Source organism: Mytilus edulis, chromosome 7 (genome assembly GCF_963676685.1).
Source record: "Mytilus edulis chromosome 7, xbMytEdul2.2, whole genome shotgun sequence".
Classification (NCBI taxonomy): Eukaryota; Metazoa; Mollusca; class Bivalvia; order Mytilida; family Mytilidae; genus Mytilus; species Mytilus edulis.
The window spans coordinates 55,515,600-55,527,636 of NC_092350.1; the positions used below are offsets into that span (position 1 = coordinate 55,515,600).

Consider the following 12,037-nt stretch of genomic DNA (forward strand, 5'->3'; position numbering starts at 1 on the left):
CCGTATTGTATACATCAGACTCATCAGTGTCGCTTAAATCAACGTAGATGAACGAGAAAAGAAGACACAACTTTAAACAGCATTGTAACCACATCAGATCAAAATGGTGTGCATTATATTACTTGTGCTATTGATATCAATGAGTAGACAACACTCTTTTTATTTGATATCGTCAGTTACTTTACAGGAAAAACGTATCTTATAGTTATATGTCATGTCAAAACAGAAAAAGCTAAATAATATGCTAATGATATCCTGGGCCGAAACGTCTTCGCACCAGCAGTGGAATTGTCACTGTTATTTTTAAACTTGTTTTGAGATAACAAGCTTATAATTTGATAGGCTTGATTTGCGTTTCATCTGCATGAAACTCATTAGTCGCTCAACATAGAACAAGTGGCAATTTTGCCAAGGCTAAACCAAGAAGATATTAAGAGTAGTATAATGGCTGTCTTTTTTACAACGTTCATTTTTTGTCTAAGTTGATATTTCATAACATTGTAAACTTTTTTTCTTAGACTGTCCATAGGAAAAAAAAGATTACGTGCATGCATCAGTTACGTGGAAACTCATATTGCAAAACAAAAGCAAAGACGCGTTAGAGTTGTATACCCTGTAACGAAAAACTAAGGATTTTCTTATCCCAGGAATAGATTACCTTAGCCGTATTTGGCACAACTTTTTGTAATTTTTGGGCTTCCATGTTCTTCAACTTTGTACTTGTTTGGCTTTATAACTATTTTGATCTGAGTGTCACTGATGAGTCTTATGTAGACGAAACGCTCGTCTGGCGTATTAAATTATAATCCTGGTACCTTTGATAACTGTAGTGCCTTGAAATTCACATGCTAAAAGTAATATTGATGAATAATATCAAGTACATATAACAGTATAAAATACTATCTAACAAGTTAAATTGTAGCTTCACTTTGATCAATTTTGCTTCAATTGATAATTTTATAAGAGAAAATTGAATGTTTAAATTATCAGATAGACATTTCGGATACGAAATGTAGAAACAACAAAGTAAATTGTGGCTAACTTGTTTATCTTAATGTTTAAAAGCCAAGAATCTATTGATGTAAAGAAACATGTAAGACAGTGCAAATCATAATGGGAAAATATCCAAAGGAATCTAAGGTCAATTTTCTTGAAGGAGATTTGTTTTTTATATATATGTTCTTATTTCAAAGACGGTGCTATTATCAATTGTATGTTACACATGATAACAGTGTCGATTGACTGACTATTGTTAAAGTGAGAACCTCTGGGACAAACAGTCATTATGCGGACGTACCGCACACTAAATGAATAAACAATTAATGCATTGCGTGTGTTTTAAGGTTAAATTAAGAAATAAGTAAATGCTTCCCTAAAGACAAAAGTTTTGAATAAGAAAAGAACCTGGTATGTTTCAATTTTACAATACTTTTATTCCAGGAGTAAGATAGTTTGTTAAATGCAAACTTGTAATAGTACAGATTTGTCTGTTTTTACTTTTGTCTAAATATTGAGATTATGAAGTTCAACGTGAGTAATACCAAAATCAATGAAGTAAACACAAGACGGTTAAAGGACTAGTGAACCTCTTGAATTAAAGGAATGCATATCTGATAGTCTTGTCTTTGTTTTGTAATCTGATTTTTGTATACATTTAACAGATAATAACGTTGAACGGTTTTAGTAAAAGATAACAAACAATAAGATGTAAGCCTAAACAGATCCCAAACGCCAATTATTAAAAACGACACGTTACGCAGATGCCAGCAAATTTCAAGTTTTAATGTTCTGGAAGTACTGTCGTTAAAACCTTTGCTGTTGAAGTAACACGTGTAACAACCATAAAGGAATATTACCATCATACAGACCTTTTGATAAGTGAAGGAAATACTATATTACAAACCAAGAATGTTTTTTCTCGTGGGAGAAAAGTGTCAGTAAATAAATGTTGAAAATGTAAAGATCGATTGAGTACATTTTATTATGTTTTTAGTACATCATCTTTATATCTGAAAGTGAAATTGTTAACAGAACTTTGCAAAATATGATTTTTTACTTTATTTGATTGCATATGAAAATCTGCCATTTCGGTTGCACCATAAGTAAAATTGAGAATGGAAATGGGGAATGTGCCAAAGAGACAACAACCCGACCATAGAAAAAAAAAACAACAGCAGAAGGTCACCAACAGGTCTTCAATGTAGCGAGAAATTCCCGCACCCGGAGTCGTCCTTCAGCTGGGCCCTAAACAAATATATACTAGTTCAGTGATAATGAACGCCATACTAATTTCCAAATGGTACACAAGAAACTAAAATTAAAATAATACAAGACTAACAAAGACCAGAGGCTCCTGACTTGGGACAGGCGCAAAAATGCGGCGGGTTTTAAACATGTTTATGAAATCTCAACCCTCCCCCTATACCTCTAGCCAATGTAGAAAAGTAAACGCATAACAATACGCACATTGAAATTCAGTTCAAGAGAAGTCCGAGTCTGATGTCAGAAGATGTAACCAAAGAAAATAAACAAAATGACAATAATACATAAATAACAACAGACTACTAGCAGTTAACTGACATGCCAGCTCCAGACTTCAATTAAACTGACCGAAAAATTATGATTAGGGTTTTAGTTTCATACCATTATAACATATATGAGAAGAACATAACCCGTGTCATGCCAACAACTGGTTTTTGAATAAATGTGTTTAGTTCCGATGCAAAGTACCCATTGGAATACAAAACTGTTTGATGAAATGTCAAACCATTAAATTCAACAAATATGTTTTTGTTCAAGAAACATTTTAATGATATCATATTTCATGGACTTGTTTTTCAGATAAGTAGGGCTCTTCAGTAAGATATATTTTCACTACAATGAATCTATGATTGCGATATATATAGAAAAAAATGAGAATGGTGAATAATGTTAATCTTAGAAAAGAAAAAGAAAAACATCCACAGACACAATTTAGTTTTTATAAGCGGTCAATATATATAGGAAGATTTGGTGTGAGTGCCAATGAGATAACTCTCCATCCAAATAACAATTAATAAAAGTTAACCATTATAGGTCAATGTACGGCCTTCAACACGGAGCCTTGGCTCACACCGAACAAAAAGCTATAAAGGGCCCCACAATTACTAATCTAAAACCATTCAAACGGGAAAACCAACGGTCTAATCTATATAGTCGTTTGCCTTTCCGTTTCAGTTCTTTTTATGATTGTTGTTGTTTGCTTACAGTCGACTCGTGTTCGTTAATCCCAACTAATTTCGTCTTTGTTTAAAGGACTTATTGTCTATGCTGTCAATGTGATAACAAAAAAAATAAATGAAATTATATCTGATAACATACGCATTTTGTTTTCTGTATTGCACGCTTCATTTAAACATAACGCTTTTGAAGGACAGACATACCATTGCTTTGATTAAAATATTAAATAAAGGTTGATACATGTAGATGTAGAGGAATAGTCTGAATGAATATTTTATAAACAAAAGGAAAATTATTATTTTTCACATACATGTTTCTTTATTCAGAAATTCCCAGATTAAAATATCAACTGTCTAACTAAATATTTATATTACGTATATAAGATTAGCACTTAATCTAACATAAGGCAGACGGCCAACAGGTTTCTTTCAAATAAAAACAACACTTGTTCCTGTGTGAAACAATTCTAGATATTATATAATATTCAATACTTTGTTAAGACGGTACTGCGATTTTTTTAAGAGTTGTAATTATAACTTCAGCTTGATGATATAAGTTATATGTCAATGTTCATGTTTTTACTGCTAAGTATATTTGTAAGTCATGTGTAAAAAGGGATGTGTTTATATATTTATCCGAAGTTAAACGCTCTAACGTGTATGAAACATTTTAGCATTCATATGTACGTATATGCCATACGTTTGATTATTGATACTATATCGTCGCTGGGCTTCTAAAATGTTGTAAATAACAAATTTTTCGAGATAAAAATATCTCACAAACAGGCTTTGAAAATTTTGGCAAAATGCATGCTTCCAAAATGTCGTATGTGAACTTGAACATTTTTGTAAATAGCAGTGAAATGAAAACTATGACATTTCTGGATTATTCAAGAACTTAAATTATTTTCACAGAAATAAAAAAAATGTACAATTATTTTTTTCCCAAAGCCATTCTACAACGATTTTCAAGTTTTCATACAACATTTTGGAAGCAAACTTTGTAAAGAACTGACATTGACAATTTTGTAATATGTCTTATTTCACACATTTTTATTGGTCTAACTGTATGCTATTTTGTAATACCAAAGATTTCCTCCCGCCCAGACCATTGGTGTCAAAAAGTATTTTTAGCCAAAAAAGTCATATACGACATTTTAGAGGCCCAGCGACGATATGTAGCTTAGGCCACAAATATATCATTGATACATAAAACATTAAAAACCGACATATTTATAATTTGCTTCACTTTTGTTTTACTATTATCCTCAAGTTCAATTTCTGGATATTATTTTTTAATACCTTGTGTTAATAGGATTTATTGCACTGTGTTTAAGAAAGTTGTGGTGCTATGTTGTTAGAAATTAGTTGTACATATTTGATATTATCTCTTCATTAAAATACGTTTCTGCATTTGGCTTGATATGCATAAAGATTAAAGTCCTATATGACCGCTAATTTCATGTGCAACAGAAGTATGGCTTTAGATTAGAATAAGACAACATATAGGTCATGTTGAAATCAAGTTGCTTTCCAACTGTTTCTCCATTTGTAAAATTGAACTTAAAATAAATTATTATAATAAACTACTCTGGTCATAATGATTTCCGCTAACATAAGTGGTTCAAATTTTCAATTCAACAATGTTTTCTTCCTTATTAAAAACGAATGGCAAACAAGCCTTAAGGAACATTCAATCTATAAGCTTTTCGTTCCTAAACTTTTTATTAAAGTGAAACTATCACGTCTTAAATATGTAAAAAAATAACTACTATTGTTCTAAATTATAATTTCTTTTTTCGTCTGAAATATACTTACCTTGAATAGAACTAGTTGAGTAAAGCACTATCAAAACAACATTAATGACATCCATACACGAAGTTGTTATATATGAATTGATATAGGTATCCCTTTTTGACATATCTGTAAAGTCACACTATTGGTCATCTACATTGACCGACAACACTAATAGATGCTTTCATGTTTAATCTGAAGAAATATTGTTCATTCCTTCGTTAAAATTATCTTTGTATGTTTTATAGCTGTCATGTTATGTGTTTCTAATATTTCCAGTCCTTTCAATAACAACTGATATGATCACCACTAGCTTGAAAGACATAGAATGGAATATTGCAAAATCAGCTTAAACAGGTCATATCAGCTGATTTTTATCACATCGAACTATTCAAATATTATATAACTCATCGTTAAATATTATATTTATATAATGATATAGATCAGTGAATACCACCTACACTGAAGTGATACAATATTATACGCATCTGCTGTCGTTCATTGGGAAACTCTCTAGATGGATCGATAAATACTCCCATATGACAATCATTGATAGTGTCGCTCCAGGAAAAGACATTTATTCCTTCACAGCTTTTGAAAATTAGATTGTAGACTTATTATTAGTATTGACTCGTACATTCCAAGGGGAAATTATTTCCTTCTATGCAATCAATGTGTAAGTACGGTTTGATACGACAGATAAGACTTCACATGCAGTTGAAAACTTAGTTCTAATCACTACAATTTAAATGCTAGCAGTTTCTGGTATAAATGTGTCTTCCACCTTTACTTTCTTGATATTGTTTATATTACGGTCTATTCTGTCTATCATACAAGTTCAATCTAAATTAGCTTATTATGATGGTGGTATATTATTTACAACCTACTTTTAGTATTTCAAAAGAGAAGTTGAAAATACAAACTTAGTCGAAAACATATTGACAATAATTAATTAGTTTATAAAACATAGCAAAGAAAACATAAAGACTGAGCAACACACATACGGAGATGGTAATTGGTGTTTCTGATGGTTACGCATTGCTTGTCCTATATTTTAATATGACGTGCTTCTTTCGTTTTGTAAACAACACCATGATAAAATACTCAATATATCTATCCTTAGCGCAGACTCAGAGATATACATAATAATTGATGTTATAAAATACCTCCTACGTAAATTCACATGTATCGGAACCTAGTTGTAAACGCTATGTCGATTTTATTGTTTTAAAAATAACAATTGAAAAAGACTACTGAACTTCTATTCTAAATCGGATGTTTAAGAAAAGGATTAATGCACGAGAGCTCGGAGAAATCAACAAAATCAAAATAAATTAAAATTCCTCGAAAGTCCGTTGATGCTTTTGTCGTATTTTATTTATTTCAAAACATGACGTCATACAAATGAAAACGCTAAAGCTGAAGGTTTTTTCCATTACGAGAACCATTGCATTAAAATGAATTTTGAGGTAGGGTTTGTTTTATTTCCTATTATATTGCATTATTCGCATAATTACTGATTTCAGCAAATCAACATCGCGGTTCCTGAGTTACGAAATGTAAAATTTGGATTTGACGGTAGCTTACGAGAAAAACATGTAAATTACAAATGGCAAAAGTTTGGTTTGAGAGTTAAAAGAATTAAACACATTTTTTTTCAAACGGTAATATGCGAAATATTTGCTGCAAGCTATATATTTATTAGAATGTTTGAGCTTTGTGGTTCTAACAGGGAGTAAAAAAGAATAGCCACACACACGGCATACCCACACTCACTTCAGTTTTTTTTATGACCGTATTGTCCTATTAGAATCGAAATAATGGAAGCCATAGAATTGTTGTAAATTTACACATGGCCTGGGCCGTGATATTCGTTAATCTTTTCCCTCCCCAACGTTTAGGATAAAATTCAAATATCACTTGAGATAAGCTGTAAATATACATATTATTCCTAATTATTTGATAATTGTATATACAAAGAGGTAGTAAACCTAAAACGACAAAGTTATTTTTCATTTACCTGTATATATAATGAAAACCGTTTTTTTTTTCAAAAGTGATTATTTTTTAAGGGTTGGTGTCTTGCCATGGCTTTTTTTTGACATGTTTGTTTGCTTTTCGATCTTGAATGTGTGTCCCTAATATTTTATTAACTATGTATTTACATTAAGGTATCGCATATCAAATTTATTCGTTTATTGTGTTTAAATTTACGTTTTTTAATTGAGTTAAGCCTTACACTTGATATGCTAGTGTGTTTTTCTATGTTGTGATGTTATACTATTGTTTCAGAAAAAGGCAGAAGGTTTGGTACCATGAAAACGTTTAATCCCGCTGCAAATGTTTGCATCTGTCCTAAGTCAGGAATATGATGTACAGCAGTTGTCGTTTGTTTACGTGATTTATACGTGTTTCTCGTATCTCGTTTTTTATATAGATTAGTACGTTTGAATGGTTTTACACTAGTAATTTTGGGGCCCTTTATAACTTGTTGTTTGGTGTGAGCCAAGGCTCCGTGTTGAAGGCCGTTTATTGACCTATAATGGTTTACTTTTTCACATTGTTATTTGGATGGAGAGTTATCTCATTGGCACTAACACCACTTCTTCCTATATCTATATACAAAAAAAATGTGCATGAACAAATTCGACAGCGTACATTTCTGTAGAAAAAGTGCCCAACGTAATACTTTTAGATACCATCTTATCGATTAATGAATGTTTCTTTTTTTATTACAGCGGTGTTAAGTCAAATATCAGTTATGTACAAAAAAAACAGACAACATTCAAACATTTGAAATATCAATATGTAATATATGATGATAGCATGTATCAGATTAAAAAAAAAATGGTTAAACGTGCGATTGCCTAGGTGCGACAAGAAGATACTACTATTGTTTATAATGAATACGTACAGTATTGTTAATATTTTTATACTAAGTCCTTTAGTTACTATTGTTTTTGTATTATTGTGTGAAGTTCTGGGAGTATTCAGCATGTGCCCTGCTGTTGACAATAGTTTTTTTTTAAATATGACTACTTTGTTTTCTTCCAGGTAGTTAGAATTACTCATATCTTTTGTAAGAATCTTCTATATAACTAAATGTTTTGAGTTATGCATAAAGCTATAATTACTAATTCTAAATAACGAGATGGATTTGCAAATTGTCAGTCGCCAATTGTGGTATTCGGTTGATATGTCTATCACAAGTATGTTAACGTTACTAGAAGAAAGTAAGTGTAAGTGTTGGAATTATAAAATTGTTACTGACAGAGATTAGATATAGCACAGTATGATTGAATCATTTAAAACCTATATCGTCTATTTGGAATGTTCTTTGATTTAATGCTAGAGTTTAGGTAGTTATTTTGTTAAAATGACAACCTGTATGTAACACATTGCTATTATTAGTCGTAGTAGGTTTGGTTGCATTCATAGAACATTTTACTTCATTTTTTGATAAACATATCTAAATTGCATGTTCATTACTAATGTCAATTCACGGATGTGTATACATAGTATAAATTAAATCCACATGTACAACATGCATGTATGATACCAAAACATTGGTAGGAACTTCTTATGAAGAAAAAAAAGAAGTTAGCAATATCCTTTTAACTCTTCTTTCCGCTATATAGATGATGTTCTTTCACTAAATAATTCAAATTTTGGTGACTATGTCGAACGCATCTATCCCATTGAACTAGAGATAAAGGATGTAACAGATACCTGTCTGCCTCATATCTTGACTTGCATCTAGAGATTGACAATAAGGGTCGATTGAAAACCTTACGACAAAAGAGATGATTTCAGCTTTCCAATTGTGAACTTTCCATTTCAAACATTCCAGCAGCACCTGCATACGGTGTATATATCTCCCAATTGATACGATATTCCCGTTCTTGCATTTCCTATCATGAATTTCGTGATAGAGGGTCGTTGCTTACAAGGAAGCTATTAAATCAAGAGTTCCAAATGGTAAAGTTAAAATCATCTCTTTGTACATTTTACGGACGCCATCAGGAGTTGGTTGACCGTTATTGAATAAACGTTTCACAAATGATATCGGATATGTTCCTTACGTTGTAAGTACAATCCCCTTTCATAAATGTAACATACCGAATTAGACTATTTACCGGATTTGTTATCTTACAAGCAACACGATGTGTGCCACATGTGGAACATGATCTGCTTACCCTTCCGGAGCACCTGAGATCACCCCTAGTTTTTGGTGGGGTTCGTGTTGTTTATTCTTTAGTTTTCTATGTTGTGTCATGTGTTCTATTGTTTGTCTATTTGCCCTTTTCATTTTTAGCCATGGCGTTGTCAGTTTTTTTTCGATTTATGAGTTTGACTGTCCCTCTGGTATCTTTCATCTCTCTTTTTTTTAAATCAAAAGTAAAATTGTTGTTAATTTAAATCAGTTCTGATCATTAATGTTTATCAAGTAACTATTGTTACCTCATAATTTATAATTGCATAAACGCTTTGTTTTAGCATTAAAAAGTCATACATGTTGTTCTCGTAACGAAAAATTTGTACCCTGTATGTCAATGCAGGTGCTACAAAATTCATAGAACCATGAATAAGAATAATAGAAAGTATTTGCAATTTTGTATAATATAGAGTTGATAATGACTGCATGCACAATATTCAAACACTTACACATCTTCAATATAGTTTACTGCTAACATAGAATTTAAATGCTGTTGCTTTTGATGAGTTGCGCTTACTAGTAATTATAAACAAGAATATCAACTTCGTTCGTTGCATAATGATGAAACATTACATGGCCTTGGTTATATAAAAAAATGAGAGAAAAAAAAAACATTCAGATTAGAGTACAAAAATGTGTTTCAAAGGCATATTTTAGATTTTACATAAATAGGTGCTATATTCAAAAGTTAATTAACGGATAAAGATAAAATTTTACAACAATATATATATCATATGGAATCCTGACAAAAATGTTCACCGCTAAATACCTTACACAACGACAGAATTTCGGCAATAAGGTTTTTAAGTATCCAACTTTCACTTCGTTCAAAACCAGAGCTAAGAATAATGGTCAATAAAAAAAAAATAAAAACATGTTTGCTCTATCCTTACAAATTGAAATATGGTACACTTACCTTTTTTACAAATACGCATGAATATAATGTTTCTGATATTGATATTAACGTGTGTTATGGAGCAGGATCAGTTTTCCCTTCCGGATGACTTGAGATCATCCCTTTTTTTTGGAGGGGTTCGGGTTGTTTAGTCTTTTTGTCTAAGTTGTGTTTTATGTACTATTGTTTGTCTGTGTCGTTTTCTCTTTTAGCCATGTCATTGTCACTTTATTTTCAATTTATGAGTTTGATTATCTCTTTGGTATTTGTTTTATTTTTGGCCCTTCTCTCTTGTCTCATTTGGTAATTTTTTTATATAATATTAATACTTGATCCAAGGGAAATAAGGATATAATATTGTATGACAAATGCCTTTTATTCCTGGTGGTGGATAGATATTGTCAGGGTTTCTTTCGTCGACATTCCAAATTGCATATCAGTTGAATCACCTATATGCATTCCCCTATATTTTAAAAAAGATGTATTGCAAAAACTTGCTTGCAAATTATTTAAAAGAAGATATTGTTGTTTATAACAAGGAAGAAAATTATTTACAATTGTTGTTAACGCCAGTTAAGATACATCAAGTACTTTTTTCTTAGTGAAAGAAAGATATGCACAATATACAGTTTATTCGAGTAATTTATACTTTTATGTCAGCTCAAATAAAAATACATTTTAATATATTTCAACAAAACCAAAACCACTTTATTAATGATGTACATACATATTTGAACGATTATCAGTTCAGTAGCACCGGATTATTTTCAATGAAAATAAATAAGCTTTCATTCTGAGAAAAAAAATGTTTTCAACTACACAACTACTATGTTGGTAAACACCATTTTAGTATGTTAGAAGAAGTTGGAACGCCGTTATAATGACATTATACAGCAATTTAAAGTACGACTGCATTCAAAAATGTGCATAGCTGTCAAAGATTTTGTAAAACTCCATTAACATATTGTGGTAAAACTTAAAAATACTACTGCAAAAAAGTATACTAGAAATGAACAAAATTTCATCTTATTTCATAATATTACACCATAAAACTACATAGAAAACAAAAGACTGATCAACACTAACCTCACCACAAAAATGGGATGATCTCCATACTCAACGGTAAGCTACATTTGTATGTGTAACTACGTTCACGTTTGTAATAAATAAAGACAGTGAAAGACTGTTTCAATGTTGACACTTTGATGTAAAGGATTCACCATTTCCAAACATTTCACAATGTGAATTCACACAACAGCAATATCCGTTAAATAGTTTGCATCATAAGTGTATAGAATTGTTACTACATGTATACTTTAAGAGTTCAATGAATGACTTAAAGATCTTCTAAAACCATTGGGAGGGGGGGGGGGGCGGAATTAACACTAACTCAATATTGTTTTTTTCTCTCTGTGTTTTACTGGTTAAAAATCTAACTTATATGTTTCTCTTAGTTAAGTGAATAAATCCTTTAATGCAAATTGTTATAGATTTTACCTGTGTATATACCGCAGGAAATGTAAATACTTATAATTTTCATCATTATTTTATTTAATTTTTGGTTTACTGTTACATTCTTATACGTTTTTATGGATATTCATTGTGATATTCCCCTTTCAATGCTTTTAATTTACATAATTATTCTATTTAATTTCTGTTTCATTCAGATGTTCATTAAATTTTATATATATATTTGCTATTATTGTATGCATTGTGATATATATTTTCCTTCAATTTTATATGTTAAGCGCTTAGAGTATTATGTTTATTAGATAGGCGCTATATAAAAGCTATTGAATAAAATAAAATAAATATTGATATTTCGCCTTCTTACTTCTTTTATCATAAATGCCATGTTTCAGACATCAAATTTTTACAAAAATAAATGCTTAATTTAGCAAAGTGTAAAACTAA

General features: G+C 30.8%; 1 protein-coding gene across 1 annotated transcript in view; it reads right to left on the reverse strand.

The window, feature by feature from the left end:
- The window catches only part of LOC139481804 (uncharacterized), a 110,040-nt gene extending 104,580 nt beyond the window's left edge, over positions 1–5,460 (reverse strand). Inside the window, exon 1 of the mRNA XM_071265309.1 lies at positions 5,037–5,460. Coding sequence (XP_071121410.1) covers positions 5,037–5,139 — 103 coding nt within the window. The 5' untranslated portion in view covers positions 5,140–5,460. The remainder of the gene's footprint in view (positions 1–5,036) is intronic.
- Between the last annotated feature and the right edge of the window lie 6,577 nt (positions 5,461–12,037).